The sequence below is a fragment of the Onychomys torridus genome, chromosome 10 (assembly GCF_903995425.1).
Source record: "Onychomys torridus chromosome 10, mOncTor1.1, whole genome shotgun sequence".
In the NCBI taxonomy this organism is placed as follows: Eukaryota; Metazoa; Chordata; class Mammalia; order Rodentia; family Cricetidae; genus Onychomys; species Onychomys torridus.
The window spans coordinates 77,193,938-77,214,297 of NC_050452.1; the positions used below are offsets into that span (position 1 = coordinate 77,193,938).

At 46.2% G+C, this 20,360-nt stretch overlaps 1 protein-coding gene and 1 non-coding gene across 2 annotated transcripts in view; one reads left to right on the forward strand and one right to left on the reverse strand.

Moving 5' to 3' along the window:
* Positions 1-4,338: 4,338 nt before the first annotated feature.
* The window catches only part of Cds1 (CDP-diacylglycerol synthase 1), a 66,496-nt gene continuing 50,474 nt past the window's right edge, over positions 4,339-20,360 (reverse strand). Inside the window, exons 8-13 of the mRNA XM_036201027.1 lie at positions 19,657-19,744; positions 17,468-17,536; positions 14,280-14,432; positions 12,170-12,289; positions 10,602-10,705; positions 4,339-6,903 (exon numbers count right to left, since the gene is read on the reverse strand). Coding sequence (XP_036056920.1) covers positions 6,774-6,903; positions 10,602-10,705; positions 12,170-12,289; positions 14,280-14,432; positions 17,468-17,536; positions 19,657-19,744 — 664 coding nt within the window. The 3' untranslated portion in view covers positions 4,339-6,773. The remainder of the gene's footprint in view (positions 6,904-10,601; positions 10,706-12,169; positions 12,290-14,279; positions 14,433-17,467; positions 17,537-19,656; positions 19,745-20,360) is intronic.
* LOC118592656 lies at positions 9,521-9,639 on the forward strand. The gene has a single exon (XR_004946120.1). It is a non-coding gene; the product is annotated as a 5S ribosomal RNA (ribosomal RNA).

Sequence of the window (20,360 nt, forward strand, 5' to 3'; positions counted from 1 at the left end):
TCTTCAGAGACTCACAGAGTGAAACTCCTGGCTCATGTATTAGCTATGTGGCCCCTCTTTCCACCCCCTCAGCAGGTATCCAATGGGCTTTCTTCGCAGGGACCAGCACGACCCATCCACATTCCTCCGTGCTGCTACCAAGTTCCTATTACAACACATCTCTAACCTGGGGACAGTCCACTTTGCAGTGTTATCTGCTAAGAAAGTAGGTGACTGTGGCAGGCTGTCCCAGCAGAATGTACCAGAGCTTTCTCTGGTACCCTGCTCTTCACTCCTGTCACCCCTAACTCTAGCCAAGGTTAGGAGCCCTTCCGGAGTAGACTGCAAACACAGCATCTGCCCCATGTCTCCCCAGCTGACCTGGAATGTTCTGAGGGCAGAATGTGGATTTAGCTATGTGAGTACTAAAGTGATATACCCGTCAAATATTGTTTCATGCACACTTACTGAAAAAATGATATCCACCCTTCAGAAATTAGGAGTTTGGGAATTGTCTTAGTTGGGTTGAAATCACAGTCCACTGAAAGAAGTCAGGACAGGAACTCAAACTGGGCAGGAACCTGGAGGCAGGGGTTGATGCAGAAGCCATGGAGGGGTGCTGCTTACTGACATGCTCCACGTGGCTTGCTCAGCCTGCTTTCTTATAGAACCCAAGACTGCCAGTCTAGGGGTGACACTATCCACAATGGGCTGAGCCCTCCCCCATCAATCACTAATTAAGAAAATGCCCCCACAGGCTTGCCTACAGCCTGATCTTATGGAGGCAATTTCTTAATTGCCTCCATCCTCTCAGATGACTCTATCCTGTGTCAAGTTAACATAAAACTACCCAGCATTAGCCAGGTGGTGGTGGCGCACGCCTTTAATCCCAGCACTCGGGAGGCAGAGGCAGGCGGATCTCAGTGAGTTCGAGGCTCAGCCTGGTCTACAGAGATAGTCCAGGACAGGCTCCAAAGCTACAGAGAAACCCTGTCTCGGAAAAAGAAAAAAAACAAAACAAAACTCTACCCAGCACAGGGATGGTGGGAATGAATATTCTTAACAGTGTTATCCACATCCCCACACCCACACAACGTATTTTTTTCTTTTCTTTCCTTTTACAGGTCTCTCTATGGAGCCCTGGCTGGCATCAACTCCACAATCCTGGTTCTGCCTACAGAGTGTTGTGTTTTCAGGCATGGGCCAACCACATCAGGCTGGAATTTGAGATCTTTTCTTCCTGGAGCCTACAAATGTTCTCGACCTTGGAAAAGGGGGAACTCAGTGGTCAGCGTGAAGCTCCTTTTGTTCTCTCCGCTGTCAGGAAGCTGGAAGAACGATGTCTACTTCAGTGTGCACTCGTCTAGAACTTCCGTCAAGTCCTTTTGGCCTAGGCTTCCTGACATTTTTTAATGTGACCAGAGTCTACTCCTTAACTAGGGTCGATATATTGGAATTAGGATTCGTTCCCCCTCCGCAGAAAAGAAACACACACAGAACATCCAAACTGGAACTGTCAAAGTGGGACTTCTGGTTGTGCCCGACCTAAATCTAAGCAAATCTTCTCCCTAGAGAAGTATCTGTAAAAACATGGGAAACGGAGCAAAGGTCTAGGACAGAAAAAGGCCACGGAGTGCTTGTCCTTGGCTTTTCCCTTGCCGCGGGCTCAGTTGGTCTCTTACTTTGCTTTCTACTGGTGTGATAAAACACCAGGGCTTATCGACTTACGTGTCTATCACAGTCTACCGCTGAGGCCTCAGGGAAGGCTTGGAGGCAGGAACTGACGCAGAAGCCACAAGGAAGGCGGCTTACCGGTTTGTTCAGTCTTTGTCTTTCGGGGTTGTGAGCCTCGCCCTTCTGGGCCGAGCCATCTCTCCAGCCCTCAGCCTGCTTTCTTATACAATGCAGGTGCCCTAGGATGGCCCCACCCTCACTGAGCCAGGCCCCGCCCAGCTCAATCATTAGTCAAGAAAATGCCCCACAGACTTGCCAACAGGTTCCCTCTTCACAGGTGACTCTAAGCGTTGGGATGACCAAAAACCAACCCTGACAATGAGATGCATCAAGGACACAGTGATAACTTTTGAAATGGCTAATGTTTCAGTTTTCTACTTCAAGCAGTTAAGAGGCAGAATCCTCCTTTATTGTCTTAAGTTTCTAGCACCAAGTCATTGAGAAGACGCCCATCTATGTGCCGAATCATGATTTCCTTTCCTGTGCAGTGAAGCTTAAACCGAAGGGATAGATAGCCTGGTATCACTTCTCCCTCTGCTCCCTGGTTCTTCCGTAAATTCCAAGCGTTTGGATCCCAGAAGGGACTACTTAAGACAGATCACTTTCCTGTCACCCTATCCCCACACACCAAGTCATGAGAAACAGCAATTCAACACTTATCTCCCTGCCCCAGCTTTCTTGCCTATTCAGAAGCTCGTGGAGGACAGCATCTTCGCGGTTTCTTCCTTTAGTTCCCCATGTTGGAAATAACACAAGTGCCTATCAAGTGGTAAATGGGTTGTCCAATTCAATACTCAAGAAAAGGACAGCAGTAATACATGTGAAAACACTACGCTGGATAAAAACACTGCATACCCATGATTTTCATTAATACATAATGCCCACAAAAGTCAGTGATACAGGTTAAGCAGCTCAGGGTCAACACGGCTGGGCAGCAGAATAGGGGTTAACGGCTAACGGCCACCAGGAACTTTCAGGAAGAACATGAGAATGATTCCCAACTGCATTTAGTGATGGTTGAATGAGTTTTGGTACATAAACTACTGCTTTTCTTGTTGTTCTGAGGTAAGTTCTCATGTAGACCCAAGCTGCTCTGGAAATTACTATGTAGCTGAGGCTGACCTTGAATTCTTGATTATCCTGCCTCTCTCTCCCTGATGTTGGGATAACAAGCATGCATTATCATATCTAGCCTGGCATGTAAATTACATTTCAACAAAGTTTCTGGGGGAAAAAAGTCTTATCAATGAAATATGTCCATCTTACCTGGACTGGCTGAAATGTCTGATTCTCTCATTCCATCACAACTTTGGAGGGATTTATCAAACTAATAAAAAATGTATTTACAGGACTTTTCAAGACTGTTCCACTAACTTAGCACTCTTCTAGGCCCCATCTGAAGGTGAAAAACCATTGGGATCTACTAAACTCAAATTTGGCCCACAGTAGAAAGGGGACTGGATGTTTGTCAACAGTGCAAAGCCCAGGCCTTGTAGGTTTGGGCAGAGAGAGATTTGGAGCCCTGTTCTTCCACTGAAGAGGGCAAAGTGGCTTTCCATGCTCCCAGTCACTCGGACAGCAGATCTGCCTCGAGGATTCTGGCTGTGGACAAGGCCCTTTATCAGCCATACCTCCTTAGACACTTCAGGCACCTGGACCGATCCTCCCTGCTCCTTTTGGAGAACACTGTGCCACTGTCACAGAATGTGCCTGTCGCTGATCTTCACTAAGTGACCCCGGATGTGCTACTGATGATTCTACAAAGCACACCACATCTGTTTGTGAGGACACCAGGCTGTCAGATTGGCTACCGGTTTAGGGCAAATTGTCTAGACCTGATTTTCTTTGCGGCAACTTTATAGGCTCCCAAATACATAGGCCCTTTCTCCACGAAGGTTCAAAAGGGAAGGAGGTTCTCAAAGGAGCTCATGTGGAACCCCATCTCCCATGAACCTAGGGTTGGCACATGTCTCCACTGTGTTCACCACCACTACACCCCATCCATCTGAGCAGGGCAGAGAACTGTAAGTCCCAGCGTACTGTTTCCAGGACGTGGATTACTGGAGGCATCCCAGGTTTGCTCAAGAGAAGACGGAGCCAGCTGTCTACCCTTCAAGAAGCAGTTAATCCCACCAGCGCAGCCACAGCCACAGCCACAGCAGCAGCTGGTCTGCAGCGCAGCCCAGCCAGCCTGACCTTTCCCACTGGATATGGGCAGTAGGGAGGCACAGGCAGGATTACTAACCGGCCACTCCTCGCTGGACACAAATCAGGGCCCCTCCGAGCTGTCTCACCAGCAAGGGACAGTGAAGCCCACCTTAGAAGTCTATAAAATTAAGCTGGGTGGTGGTGGCGCACGCCTTTAATCTCAGCACTTGGGAGGCAGAGCCAGGTGGATCTCTGACTTCGAGGCCAGCCTGGTCTACAGAGCGAGAGCCAGGACAGGCTCCAAGTCTACACAGAGAAACCCTGTCTTGGAAAACCAAAACCAAAATCAAACAAACAAAAGAAAAGAAGCATATAAAATCACACTCTGGGTAAAGGGATGGGGCTGACCAAACCTTTTAGAAACCCAATACTTACAAAATGCTTCTCCAATGAGAAAAAGGCACAGCAAAGTCAAAATACCATCGAGATGTTTTTATTATTTTTTCTATCCCAGTTTCAATAAAAAGATTCAGCGAACTGATTGACATACAACATAAACTTTCACCCATGTACAGTGTATATACAGTTGCTACCGTTGAACTAGGTGCCGTTACCTATGTTCAAAGCAAAGTGCAAATGAGGAGAGAAGGATCTCTGCAAGGAGATGGTCTTTCATCTCAGACAGTGACTGGATGTGGGCACCACGAGGAGAACAGGAGACATCGACATCCGGCAGGTTAAGAAGCCAGACAGTGGGTACCAAACAGCAGATTTCCAATGCGGGCATCACTGTGCGGCCCCAGTTCTCATCTGTCCACCTCATCACTACATTAGCTGGAGCCTCTTCTGGTGCAGAGAGAGTGCCGAGCAGAGTCTGGCTCTTCTGGTGATTGTCAGCTAAGATAAAGTCCATTTCAATATATGTGCTATAAAAGTACGCTAGGAACGTTCATCTTCAGAGCTTTGTTTTTTATATGGCATGATGTACACCCAGACCTAAAAGTCATCTGAGAAAAGCTTTTACAGAAACGCCAACAAGTCCCAGTTTCCTCCTTTGTTTAGAACATTGGTTTCAATAGGTGGGAATATGTAATGCTCTCACACTTCTGTCCCGCCACACCTCAGCAATCCTGTAGAAACATGGTGGGTTAGGAGACTCCACAGCCCCCTCAAGCAGCTCTTACTTGTGCACACGGCCATTTTTTCGGTGCGTGTTCTATCACAGGATGTTCGCCGGTTCTTTGGTACCTGCCACTCTCTGTGGTCTACCTCTGGAGGAGGAAGTGAGACTAACAAAGCGGGGGATGAGGACCTAACTCTCATGTGGCCCGACTCAACAGTGGTGCCCTCTGTGGTAGTGCTTTCATGAGGCGTTTACAGAGGCAGGGCAGCCCCTGGTAGAGACCAGACCCAACAATGATGATGTTCTCGGGATGGAGGGTCACTGTCTGCTGTGCTCACCACACACCAGGTGTGAGTGTGGTACTCACCATGGCTGGAGGCTTATCCTCAGAACACAGGCATGTCTACAGTAGGAAGGAAAGGCTGATAACTGAAATTCATTCCTAATTTAAACAAAATATTTACTCTTTTCATTACCAAAATAGCCTTTCCAGTGTCTCTATTTCCCCTCTGAACACTGAAGAGAGAACCAGATGGTTTCTGAGTGTGACCAAGCACGTCTGATGTGCTGAGTACGGCTGTGGGGTACGGGCAGCAAAAGGAACTATGTCCAGGGCTAAGAGGAGGCTTCCTCGAGTGCCACAACGTCCGGGCCACCTCAGGAAGGCACGGCCCTCGTGTGCTTTTCTTCTCAATGGCTATTGTTTCCGCCTGATTTCTATTCTTGGATTTGATGACATGATGGGGAGAGCAATCACCACCAGGGAGTCGGCAGGGCCTGGCTCTTCTTTCCAGGTGAGGTGTGCAGAGAGCTGGAGGCAGGCCCTGGACTGGCAGGAGGTGCCTCACCTCAGGCAGCCTGTCAGCACTCCACCTCAGCCATGCCCCTGCCTCCCTTCATGGGACTCAGTGAAACCAGTTTCCAGGGACCTAAGAAAAGCAGAAGCTACCATCAAGCCACGGGGCGACTGTTTCTGTACTGAGGACCCACTTCTGTGTCTCTTGGGAAGCTGGTTATGTTTTTCAAAAAGTTTCATCAGAAGTGGATTCAGACACCCGCTTTTAAATGAACCAGTATCGGGCACAGGTTTCAGCCTCTAGCCTCAGAATCTTGAAACTACTTAAAATCAAGATGTTTTCACTCAGCAGACTATTACTTCTTGGACAGGAAGTCCAGCTGGAACGGAGCCCAGAATGGAGCACCTGCCTGGTGTGTATGAGACGCTGGGTTCCATGCCCAGTACCATGAACAAACAAAAAGGAAAAAAGAAAACAGAAAAAGTGGACAATCACTCTTTTTCTTTCTTTTTTAATCTAACTCAGGCCTTCAGAAATACTTGAGTCTGTGAGAGGAGGAAGCCCCAGAGACCTGGCTCCCCTCATGCCTGCAGCAAGCATCCAGCTACAGAGAGGCAGTTCCCAGTGCAAAGGTCAATGTTTGTGCAAAAGATCACACTGCCAGGCACAACCCTAAGAGGGCCTCAATTTATAGTGTGTGACTCTTTAAAACACAAGTGTCCTCGATTATGGAACCCAGCAAGTGAGGGCAGAGACGGTAACAGTGGAAAATACATCTGAGAAAAGCATAGTAGCTTTCAAGGGCGGACGACCGCTACGCACTCATGGCTTAGATCACGGGTTTGTTGGATAGTCACAGTAATTTCAGAGAAAGAAGCATTCGTGTCTGTAAAAGCCTGCATCTACCCTGTTTCCAGCCCCACGCCGGCTCAGTGCAAGACTTGGGAGCTGCTCGGCCAGCTCCTCCTTGGCAGTCCATGCTCTCAGGGCAGCTACACCTTCAAGGTGGGCTGCAGGATTCCTTTCTCGGTGAGATGAGTCTTCAGGGTTCTGTAGATGTTTAACTGCTGTTCTGGTTGAAGCACCAACAGCTGCTGGAGGACCTTACTGGGATTCGGACCCCTGAGGATGGAGCAGAGAAGACACGGTCACACTGTTTGAACGGGGGCTGAGTGAGCATGTGCTCCTGAGAACCCGTTCTTAAGTGCTAAGCAACCATCTTTACAGAACTGAAACAGCTCTTCACAAGATCCCAGGGGAGTGCCCAGCGCTCCTGTGGAGGGGAGCAAAGGGCCAGAATGACTAGGCCTCGAGGTGCAAGGAGAGTGGGCATGGAGGGAACAGCAGGCACGGGACAGAGACCTAAGTTCTATGGACATTCTCTCAAGGGCAACTTGATAAGAACAAACCCACAGGCCAGGAGACGCAGGACAAACACAAAGGAGTGCACATAAAGACATTTAAAATTCTTAGCCTCAAAGAGACTTCTAGACCATGGAAGGTGCTTTGTTGAGGAAATACCCTCAGGGAACTATGACCACTCATGTGAGAGACAAAACACTAAAGTCTTGCTCCAAAGCCCCTACCCAGAATGCACTATGATGTCAGTGCCTTCTTCCAAGTCCCAGGGAAATGCCAAAAAGCAAAGAGCAGGAAGACCCCCTCTGCTCTTTGAACGGAGGCCAAGGATTGCCCTGGCCTCTTGCTCTTCTGCCACGGCAGACCACACAGGAAGAAGGGACCCGAAGAACAGTCACATGACCTCTGGGCCATGACCCAGCCCACCACCCCTCTCTTCTTGGGCTCACTCTTCCAGGACCCATGCCCCAGCCTTTCAGTGTGCAACTCAGTTGGGGTACAAAGAGCTCAGAGGAACGCCAGGCAGGGGTCCCTCCTTCACACCCTGGCTTCTGGTAACACTGCTGCAGTCATGGGAATGCACTTTCCCACAGCCTGGCCTAGAGAGCTCACATTTATACATTCTATATGTACTTTTGAAAAACAATGGTCTGTGAAATAAGACAGACATGGTAGCTTACACCTGTAAGCTCAGTGTAGCATATGCTGAGGCAGAAGAATTACCATGAGCTGGAAGCCAGGCTGTACCATATAGTGAGTTCCAGGTCAGTCTGGTCTACAGAGTAAGACACTGTCTCAAAAACAAAAACAAAAACAAAGCAACCCCCCCCCCCAAACCTATCACGTTAAAATATCTGTGTATAATTATTGTCATTAAATCTTCCTCACTGCATTTGCAGAGTGCTGCATGTGTGAACAATAGTGAGGTTTAAATGGAAAATCCCATGAGCAAAACAGGTAGGATGGCACAGAATCCCGAGACACACATTTAAAAAAGGTAAGTAAATGATTTCTAATATAGACTTTAAAAACAGAATTGTAAGAAATGGAAATTCCAGCGACAAAGAAATGTCTTCTATAGGATTATCACAGTGGGGATGGACAGAGGCACAATTCACTCTGAAAAATCTTTGACTTGAACCACAGCTACACAACAGCACAGAGCAGCCAGCCCATGGGTCACCTTCCTATCTCAAGGCAAACTGGCAGAACCTGTGGCCATGTGCCCCTCACAGGCCAAGTCCACTCAAATTACAGCCCGGCTTGCTTGTCTTGTTATATTCCATGGCATAACCTGGAGCAGCCGCCCACAGAGAAAGGAACCATCCCAGCAAGGTCAGCTAAATGGAAAGTGATGTCAGCAGGCGTTTCCCGGAGCTGGATCCAGGACACCACCGCTGCCTTCCAAATAGGCCAAGGATCTGCTTTCAGAAGGCAGGGACACAGCTCAGCATGACTTTGCCGCTGAGAGAACACAAGATAAATTCCTTTCTAAGCAAAGAGTGTGAGTTAATGCCTTAAAAACCTGCCATCTTTGGAAAAATGAAGCTTCTGTTGTTGTTTTTGCTTGTTTGTTTTTTAGGGACTTAGTCATAACTTACTAATGCCAAACTCTATCTACAAGGAAATGCCACATAAAAAGAGAGAGAGACCACTGATGGAGTCACAAAGAAAGAAAACAAGCAGAAAAGAGAGACACTGTTGAAAATGACCACAGTGGGATGAAAAGGATAGAGAAACGGCAAACAGAAGCTGCTGGAGCGTCCTAACAGGTGGCGAGGCAAGAGGTGGAAGATGGCAGTGCAGCAACCAAACCAGGAACTCCAGAGAAACAATGCTGTGTCGCTGCATTTCAATGCGACCTCCAAAGGGATGATGTCAACTTAGACATTTCTACAGAGCAGAGAAAGGAATGAACTGCGATCAGGGCAGGAGAGCCAGCCCACAGCGCTCTCCTGCCAGGCAGAGCAAGCGCTCACAACACAAGGCAGAACTACCCCTGACACAGCAGTTCATCTAAAAACTGCAGGTGGGCCTTTGCTCCTGTGCGGACGCAACATGTCCCAGAAAAGATGATGTGCTGGGCCACGAAGCTAGGTTCAAAAATTAGGTTCTTTTAACCACATTGAGACTAGGGCAAATATCAATGAAGAAGGAAGAACAAAGTCTTGCTTTGTTTGGAAATCAATCAATATACTTCTAAATAACCTGGCTGTCAAAGGAGAAGGGTGAAAACTACTTGCCACTGACTGACAAAAATGGGCATGCTCGAACATACAGGATGAGAATCAAGTGTGTCTGTCAGAGGGGCTGCTCTTCAGCCTCAGATAAGAAGGCTAAAAATCAACCACCTAGACTTCATCTTAGAAAGCTAGAAAAAGTCTATGGCCATACGACCCTGAATGTGCCCGATCTCATCTGATCACGGAAGCTAAGCAGGGTTGGGCCTGGTGAGTACTTGGATGGGAGACCACCTGGGAATACCGGGTGCTATAGGCTTAAAAAAAAAAAAAAAAACTAGAAAAAGATCAAATTAAACTTTAAAAGTATAAAGAAATGAAAAAATGAGTATAAATCAATGAAGGAGAAAATAAATATACCACACAGAAAACTAATCTTGGTTCTTTCAAAAGGTGAAGGAAGTTGGTAAATTTTAAGACTGTAACCTCCCTCCCCCAAAAGACTAATATAAAAATTCATACACTGGTGTGGATACATAGTTTTAAGTGTACATTTATGAATCCCTAAATGTAAGTTTCCCTCTCAATAACTCTGATGAAAACTAACTTCCCGTGGCCTTCTGGGCCCCCATGGAGGCCGTGGAGATCATCAAATCACTATGTTATTTCTGTTGGCTTTCCGGTGCTGAACTGCCACTGGAGGGCAGATCTGAAAGTCTTATGTACTAAACAGCTGCTGCCTCCTCCTCGGGCCCTCACACAGCCAGCGCTCACCTCCCTGCCAGCTGAGACCATCACTACTTCCGTGGTACTCACTTCAGACCCTCCAACTGATCTCGAAGCGAGCAGCTGAGGACAGGGGTCGGCTTTGCTATGTTCTATGCTGTAGTCATACTAGAGCACTCTGTGACATGTTACAGGCACTCAAGCAAGAGCTGGGCTGAATGAACTGTCCTTCCTCTTCCTTAGCAGCATTCAGTGAAATACCCACAATAAAGAAATGCAGGCTGCATGAACTTTGAACCCAGCTTGAGGCACATTAACTGGGTCTTTTTAGTGAGACCTTTAATTGAGTCTGCTAACAATCATGGTGTATACTACCTTTAAGTTGCTCAAATGTATTCAAAACAAGGAAGACTGGACCCTACTACTTAGAGCTACAATTCCATTTAACTTGACATTATAAACTACCACTGACAGAAGCAGTTAGTTTAAACTAATGGGAATTCAAAAGAACCATGCAATGAAAAGGTTTTGGTTTTGTTTTTAATAGAGCAGTACCTTATAAAACTTGTGATGTACACATGCACAAACGTGGCCATCAGATACTGGCAATCAAACCTGTCCATTATCCCGCCATGTCCAGGAATGGTGTTTGCAAAATCCTGCAAAGAAACAACGTGCAAAAGCATCACTTGCACCAAGTTCTGACCTGTGAATGTCTTTCCAGTTTTACAGACTTTCTAAGGAAAACAACTTGACTATTAATTTTTTCTAACAAATACAAATAAATTAGAAAATACCAAACAGATTAAAATGTTATTTTTCAGATCTCTGCTCACTGTTTAATGATTTCTAAATTGGCCCACAGCACTGAAATAACACTAAATATTAATTAAGTCTGGCACTTTTTCTCATTAATGTAATGTTTCTAAATTAAAAAGTCTACCAACTATCCTTATCTAATTTTGTGACTGCCTGTGCCCCCGCATGGCCAGAAGCCGTGTGGGATCTGCCTCAGTGTCTCACAGATGCACAAGCATTTCTACCTCATGTTTATCCAAACAGTTCTTGTTCTGGAACACACACTCCAGTGATAAAGAGACGTCAGTAAGCACTGAGGTAAACAGAACAGAGCAGCTGCTCACTCAGAACATGTTCGTCCATCAGCCAGCCTGAGGACAGGCGAGGTGGTGAGGTCTCTGCAGCCACACTCCCTGCCTGGACCCCGGAGAGCACAAGTCACTCACACAAGTAACTCATGGCTCTTCTCACAGGGCACCTAACACACAAGATACAACAGCAACTGCACCTTCAGATGTGAAAGGAAAAAAAAAAAAAAAAAACACCTCTCTTCAATGAGGAACCTTAGAGACCACTGAAGACAAAACCCAAACCAAAACGCATTCTAAATACCTATGACTAATTTTTGCCCATGCATTTCCTCCCTTCTCTGCTCACTGAGGCATGAGGGAGCCCCAGAGGCCTGATCCCACTGCAAGGCAGTTACCCCCATGCAGCCTCAGTTGTCACTACGGACTGGACTGTTTCCCACATTACCCCCGTGGGGAGGGAGCACGCTGAGGCCAGGAACCCTGTAGGCTTTGTGTATTATCTGCCCCCCACCCCCCACCCCCGCCCACAGCACCCTCGGCAGGGCAGAGGCTCCCTGAGTTCCTTTGCCTCCCTGGCCATCCTAGGGTCTTGTGGTCGGGTTTCCAAACACTGCGCTCTCAGCCCTTCTCTAACACAGCCGCTCTGTCCTTGCTCCCCGACGACAAACAACTCCCTCCTTGTCCTCACTTCAATCTCTCCCTCAGACTTCCCAGTAAGACTTACTCTCTTTTCAGATCTCAGCTCCAAGTCCACCTCCTCAGAGCACCGCTCCTGACCAACACATCTTCAATAGCCATGCTAGCCCTTAATGAGCCAGATCTACCTTAACCTGGCAAGGGAGGAAGGCTGTGATGATATGGCTTTGGGATGACCCTGCTCTACTGAAGCGTAGGCACCGCTTTCAGCGAACCAGCTCCCACAGGCTCAGTGTGGCCAGCTGTGGACCACATCCCAAAGACAAAACAGCTCCTAACTATGTGCACTGACAATGTAGCAGAGAATGTAAAACACACCTTGATTTTGAAAGCTCTTTTGAATCCACTGGCGAAGAAGCCTCCAAATGGGCCAATCAGTGACGCGAACGTCGAAAGAGCCACGCTATGTATCTGGAAGGGATACAGGCTCACTGTGTCCTAAGGAGGAAGAAGTGGAGAGGACCAGCTGCATTAACACGGCACTCATTCACGCCATGTGACCCAGGAACCACAACAGACACAAGAGGTCAAAACAGGCCACATGTGTGTCAACGTCTCAAGCCTTAAAGAGCATGAGAGAGAAATGTCGTCATCATCACCAGCCTCCATGCCCTCCATCACCCACAGCCCCACTGTCACACCTGGGAGAATTCTAGCTCATCCAGGGCTTAGGAAACAGCTGTGTGGGAGATTCACACTTTAGTTTACATTTGCTCTTTTGGCCATAGTACTTTGTTTTTAATAAGTATAGGATTTGTTTTAATTTTATATTTTATAATACTAGCTAATTTGAAACGAAGAAATATCAAAAAGTTGTCTTTGTCACCAAAACTAAGTTAAAAGCTATGGAAACACACAGAAATAAAATTCTTTTCCTTTTCTTTTTTTTTTTTTAATTAACTTTTAAGACAGGGTTTCTCTGTGCAACTCTGGCTATCCTAGAACTTGCTCTGTAGACCAGGCTGACCTCGAGTGCTGGGACTAAAGGGGTGCACCACCACTGCCAAGCTCAGAAATGAGTTTCTTAAAAACTGTCAAGGGGTAATGGCATGCACTCTGTAAGCTGACACAGGAGTACCTTGAGTTGAAGGCCTGCCTGGGCTACATGGTAAGCCCCTGACTCAAACAAAACAAGACCTGTCAAAATGAACATGAACAAAATGATTGCAAAAGATTTGGTGAAATCATCTGAACAGAATTTTATATTCAAATTATTTGAGTGTATATCTCTTTTTCTCCTTTAAGTATCTATGAACTAAAAGGAGCATATGACAAATACACTCCAAAAGATGTTCAGCCCACAAAGTTTTGGATCTGTTCTCAAAGAACAACACTGCTCCAAACTTTAGACTGGTACAGCTGAAGGTTTATTGCACAGCATAGGAAGCATGGATAGTGAAAAAATGTTTGGAAACCAAACATTGAGCACTCAAAGAGATAAATTATTTGTAGGCTAACTTGTTTCTAGCAACTTGAAGATGTGGGTCTGAAGCACAGTGTACACACACATGCATGTGCACACACAGTTACTGTGTGTCCTTGCTTGCTTTCTGCTGCTGTGAGGGGAAGCAATCTGGCTTACGGGTTATACTCCATCACCAAGGCAAGCCAAGGCAGGAACCTTGGGGACCCTGCTTGCTGGCTTTCATCCCTGGCTAGCTCAGCTCCTTTCCTCAGGCCGGCCTGCCTAAGGATGGCACTGCCCACAGAGGCCTGGGCCCTCTCCATCAATCAGCAGTTAAGGAAATGTCCCACAGACAAGCCCACAGGATGGTCTGATGGAGGCCACCCTCCAGCTGGGGCTCTCTCTTCCTGTGTAGAAACGAATCGGCCCACTGTTTCCCACTTTGATGACGTAACAACAGGTAGGAGAAATCCACTGGAGAGCACGCCAAACGCTCTGGGGATGGCACTCAGGTGCTGTAAATGGTGGCAACCAGGAGACTCATTTCAAGAAGATTTCTGTATTACAATGACCCCTGAAAATCAAGGACTCTTTCAACTGATGGGTGAGTCTAATTAAGTTTTATACTTACTCAAATCATATCAGTAACCTGCATTTATTTATTGATAAAAAATCATTTTTAAATTTTATTTAAATTTAAAATACTTTTTAAAGATAGGGGTTAGGGATTTAGTTCAGTGGTAGAGAGCTTGCCTAGCAAGCGCAAGGCCCTAGGTTCGATCCTCAGCTCAAAAAAAAACCATAAAATAAATTGCTATCAGTATTTAAATCATTATGCAAATAAATCCCTAGAGTACAAACACATGCTTGGAAATGTCAATACCCATTTGATGTTTAAGATAATGACAGACATACACTCCACTTCTACATCTTTAAAAAAACAAAGGGCCAGAACACCCCTTGTCAATGAAGCTCCGTGGAACGGTAGCTCTCCAATCATATTAGCTAGCCATTTGCTCTTACCCGTCTCAACACCGCCTTTAGGAACGGAGGGAGGGAGTAACTCTGAAGCTGGAAGAGTTCTGAGGGCTCACATTCTGTCACGAAAGAGTTGACATCGCTTCGGTATTCCACTGGACACACAAAGTACTGGTATTTGGATAACACATAGGCAGCCTGAAGAACAAAACAGAACTCATGAGATATTGCCCAAGTTAAAGGAGCTGAGTGCCACAAAGGACAGAGGCAGATGCGAGTGTCTTTGCATTGGCATTCGGCTATGTAGTCACAAAGCTAGGTCAGGACGGTCCCAGAAGAAACCCTGATTGAAAACAGTGAGCACTCCATACAACCTCAGAAGGGGCGGGGCTAACAGCCATATAGGAGATCTTACTTTTAAACGTTATCTTACTACTGTTCTAAGCACTTCTAAGTACTTGTGTGTGGTGTGTGTGCGCCTGCCAGGGGACTGCTCTGTGTTTTCTCCTTCTCCTTTTACATGAACTCTGGGGATCAAACTCAGGTCTCCAGCCTTTGCACAGACAGTGCCTTGTGCCCACAGAGCCATCTCTCCAGCCCAAGACCCTACTTTTAAAAGTCTACACAGTCACTCTTAGCGGGGACTAAGAGACACGGCAGAGGGTGAGTTATCAAGATGTGTGCTGTGCAGGGGGCTTACTACACACAACTGAATTGCAGCTGCTACACAATCACTAAGCAAACAGTGCACAACAGCGCAGGTGAGAGGCACCACTGTCCCTAACCAGCCCAGGATGCCTGACTCAACTGCTCATCAGCGAAGTCTTTCAAAGAGTCATCTTCAGCCATGGAAATGGAGACCAGATAAAACACCTTCACGTACATCTGACTCCAACTCTCTTGCAGCCACTCACTCCGCTGTTTGGCTCAAGAACAGCGGAAATTCAAACATGCTGTAGGAACAGATTCCAACTGCTTCTGCTTCCCCATGAGCCAGTTTCTTATCTGGTTGTACGTTGTAAGGGCTCTTTACTTCTTCCAATGACAGGGCTTTCCATATAGAATCTCTAAATAATAAACTCTTACAGTATTATTTAACTTGGTATTTTATTTTTGATACATAAACCTCAAGTAGTTTGGGTCTATGTATCAATTCTCTATATGTATCAATGATTACTAACATTCTACCTCAAAACTTGCTTTTTGCCCCCCAAATTCTACTAGAATTTTCTTTGAGAATGAATTCTGTTTTTGAATTGAAGAGAGGGGTAGTTTTCCCATATAGGACAATGCCACACTTATTTACATATTTACTCTCTCAAAGCTTTGTGTTGTTATTATTACACTATGCCTGGGTGTGATATTGTATTATCTACTAGAGTTCTCAGGGACTAGACTTAAAATTTTGAATTTCCTAACAGTAATCTTTTTGTATATTTTTCTTTTATTTAGTCATGTATAGTCCCTTTATTGATATCTTTTACTCGTGGGGGAATGTCTTTCTGTACGCTGTGAATATGTGTTGCTCTGATTGGTTGATAAATAAAGTTTTGGCCTATGGCAAGGCATCTTAGAGGCAGGTGGGAAATTCAAAGAGAGAGACAGGAAGGAGGCTGGGAGAGATGCCAGCAAGCTGCCCAAGGAGCAACATGTAATGGGACGCAGGTAAAGCCACGGAACATGTGGCAATACAAAGATTAATAGTTATGGGCTAATTTAAGATATAAGAGCTAGCTAGCAAAAGGCTTGAGCCATGGCCATGCAGTTATAATTAATATAAGCCTCTGTGTGTTTACTTGGGGGACGAGAGTGGGAGAGATTTGTTAAGTGGCAGGCTGGGACACAGGAAATCTTCCTACTACATTTTACTATAGTAATTTTATTGTTATTTACAGAGGGAGGTTGAGACAGGAACCACTGTATGGCTCTGGCTGTCCTGGAACTCACTCTGTAGGCCAGGCTGGCTTTGAACTCACAGAGATCTGCCTGCCTCTGCCTCCCAGTGCTGTCACTAGATACCTTTAGTTTACCCCCAGATCTAGGGCTAGGGATGCGGCTCAGTGGTAGTGTTTGCTCAGCATGCTCACAGTCCTGGGTTTAATCCCAAGCACCAAAACCAAATACAACAACACTGCCTCAAACCCTCACCCATGAGCTGGTATTTTAACCAGGCTGGGCTCACGGCACGACTACTCATTGGGCACTGTGTCGGGAGGCAGACCTGAACACCATCTGCACCCTGCGAATACTCCGAGGACACCGGTCCCCGCATCTGTACCCTCCCAACAAGCAGAGCAGCTTTCAGAAAGGACCAACACAAAGGGCACCATGTGGGCCTACAACGCGCAGGCACTCTGGAACCACCAGACAAAGCCCAGCAGTCTGGATCCCTCTGGGACACAGAGTTCAAGCTTCCACGTGACCTCTTTAACCAGAGTGACAGGTACTGGTACTCAGGGTTGGTTATGCTTAGTAGGTTGGGGTTTTTTGTTTGTTCGTTTGAAGCATTTCATACACAAGCACATCACTTCCAGGCCTCCTACTCCCTTCTCCAACTCCTCCTGTGTCCCCCGATCACATCTCAAATTCACAGCCTCATCTTCTTCAATTATATACTGTTTTACACACTCACACCCCCCCCCACACACACACATATAAATGCAACCTGCTCATATGTATCATGCTTAGGGCTGATCACTTGGGACTGGGTGACCTGTAAGGGTCTCATCTCTCAAGAAGACTGATGCTCCTCCCTCTTTTGGCAGCCATCAAATGGCCTGTCCCTCCTCATCGAGGTGAGGCCTTGTGAGATTTCTCTCGTGCGTGCTGTCACTGTGCAGGTCTTGTTTAGACGGTCACTGCTAAGATTTCATGGGGGCAGCTCCCTGGCAAATATGGAAGACACTACCCTTCAGCAGACTTCCTGGTTCTGTCCCTCTTCAGCAATGTTCCAAGAGTCTTAGGTGTAGAGGTGAAACTGTAGATGTATTGGTGGGGACGGGCAGCCTGTCGTATATCGATAGGTAAGTGTGGCTCTCACTTCCCATCAAACAAAGTTCTTTTTGCAGCAGATGGAGCCCACCACAGAATCAACACTAATCAAAACGCATAGAACAACTGTGGGTGCCTATCTAGTAAGTTTCAATAAAAATATGACTAGCATTTTAGAAAAGGCTAAAACCTAACATGTGTTTTCAGAGTATAAATAAAAGTAAAATCCCAGTAAAACTCACAATGAATCCAAATATGACTGTGGAGAAGAAACCGCCAATGAATCCTTCCCAGGTCTTCTTAGGAGATAGCTAAAGGGGGTCAGATGGAGGGTTAGTAGATGTGCAAACCAGGGAGCGGAAGAGCCTCACTGAGTTCCCCCAATACCCTGTACATCTCTTTCCTTTCCTCTTACAAGAATGGGCTGAAACTCCGGTTGTTCATGGCATGGTCATGACTGACCTGAGCAAGTGTCTTGAGAAGCACCGGATGCAGGGCAGCCCCTCAAACACGTGTGATGGACTGTCAACAGACTGTCTATTCATCTCTGCTCAGTAGCTTCAAGTTCTTTCCCCTTTTCTCCTTTCAAAGGGCTATCAATTCAACATTGAAATACTTTTCTCACGACTTGCCTGAGGCATGGACAGACACTCGACACTCGAGGCTGTCTCTTCTTTGTCAGGGAAACTAGGGAGATAGGGCCCCACTGTGGAGCCCATTCTGGTCTAGCCCAACCCTCCTGCCTCAGCCTCTCAACTGCTGAGATTACCAATTTGTACGAGTCTGTTCAGCTCAGTCCCAATTTACAAGACAGATGAGATTTCCTTCTGAAATGAAATATTCAACAGCCTTAAATTACACACCCACCCCCATAATCTATGTCTACCTTTAGACAGAAAGGAGCATATTGTGCTTCTGAGAATAGACGCTGAGATGTCTCACAGTTTGGCTATTATTTCCCAGTCAATGAGACATTCAGGGGGAAAATCCGGAAGTAAGTCTGGAACTCGGTGGTGTAAGAGATAGGAGAGGAAACTCTGGAGCTGTGGTCCTAATGGCACCAAAGCGGCCATGGAAGGTAGGCATTAGAATGTATATGACAAGTGGTCTGGTAGGGCTGACTAACGCTCAGTGGGAAAGAATGGGTCACAGCCCCAGCTACCTGAGCTCCTTGTAGACTTCTTATCTTGAAGTTGAGAAACCTCTAAGTTAAACTAGTTGGCAGCAATGGTTTCTTAACAAATCTGGTGACATTTTTACCACAAAGAAAGAACCACTGCACCTTCTCCTGGGATAATCCCGTGTCTGTATTAGTGCCATTGAGTGGACTCAAATTCAAAGTGTCTGCTGATTACTTAAGAGAGCTTCAAGCTGACTCATACCAGATCACAAGTTAGTTGCCCAACCTCCTGGGCGTATCATACGAATAATCTTTGGTGAAATCACCTGAAAGGTGTTCAAAACCAGTCCCTAGGATTCCTGCATGGGCCTTAGTCTCCTAAGGCATGCCGGCTCAGAGTTCAGCCCATGCAAGCATGGTGAACACAGTCTTGTTCTCTGCTGCAGCAGCTTTAGAGACATTTCAGAGATCCATACCTTGCATGCCAACAGCCCTGCTGCGGGGCCTGGTGCCGTGTGACCACCCACACACTCCCCAGGAGCATACCCTTCCTCACACGGCTCTCAACAGCACGAGGCTAATCCATACTCCACCAGTTCCTCCATATAATTGCTTTCATCCCAGCCAAGGAACACATTTGTGAGACTCCTATTAAATACTCTGCTCAGTGTGGAAACTGACTCCTACATCAAATCCCAACATAAAAAGCTCTTTAAATAAATGAAACCAGTCCTAGGAAAAGGTTGGATTTTTCATGAAGAAATAGATTCTTTCTTGCCCAAAATGAGATCTGAATAATTTAATCCATGTCCTTGCCTCCACCATCCATACACAGAAGCAAATCTAAGGCAAACAACAGGCTGTTCATACGTGCTTTCCTCCCTTGTCTCAACCTCCTACCACTGGCTGTAGATCCCCCAGTCTCTTATTTATAATGAACTTGGCAGTCTTTGGATGACAGTACATGGAGACCATGCGCCTTGCTCTTTTGGGAAGTTTGGGGAAGGATGGAATATCGAGCCATAGGAATGCTGGGAATGGGTTAAATAACTGAGCAACTGTCGGGGAGGAGAAACCAGCAGAAAGACAAGTCCGGCCCCATGGAGGACGCAACTGAATGCCTGACAGAAAACTCAGAGCGAACTCCTAAGAGTAAGTAGCTCACTGCCCTGCACTGTGGCAAGCTGCTGCATGTGGGAACATCAAGGTGCCCTAGAAATCAAAAGTGTGCAAGAGCACCAAATGGTTGAAATGTTCTGTGGCCTGGCTCGAAGCCTAGGGGAAGGGCTTCCTTCTAACATTTTCCATTACCTTAATTAAAGGAGTTCTTCCAAAAAAAAATCCGAAGAGGTAAGCAGTGATGTCATTGCAGATGACACTTGAAATTGGAACAAGGAACCTTTAAAACATTAGCAGAGAAAAGTCTGTGTGATTAGACAATTTCCAGCTCAGAAGGAACCCATGTGACAACCCTTTATAACACGTGGTGGACAGCGCAGAGCACAGCCCATGGCAAGGCCCAGGAGAAGCGGGAAATATCACACAAGCTTGCTCAGTTAGCCAGGAGATGTAACAAAACCTACCACTAAACTAAGACACTTGGAGAACGCTGCTAAGGAAACTATTAAATAACCAATAGTTACAGACATTTAAAATTTAATTTTATAAGGAACAACTTTCAAGAAATCATCGTTTCTTTTTAAGAAGAGCAGCCTTGTGAAATGAAAAACAAGTCACTTGTGCATCCAGAGACTTTGAGGAAAATTATTAATTTCAATTCTATCTTAGCCTATGACTGTGTCAAACTCTGATAACTTTGCAGAACCTATTTTTTTGTTTTTGTTTTTGTTTTTGTTTTTTGTTTTTTGAGACAGAGTTTCTCTGTGTAGCTTTGTGCCTTTCCTGGAACTCACTTGGTAGCCCAGGCTGGCCTCGAACTCACAGAGATCCGCCTGGCTCTGCCTCCTGAGTGCTGGGATTAAAGGCGCAGAACCTATTTATATAAGCAACATTTC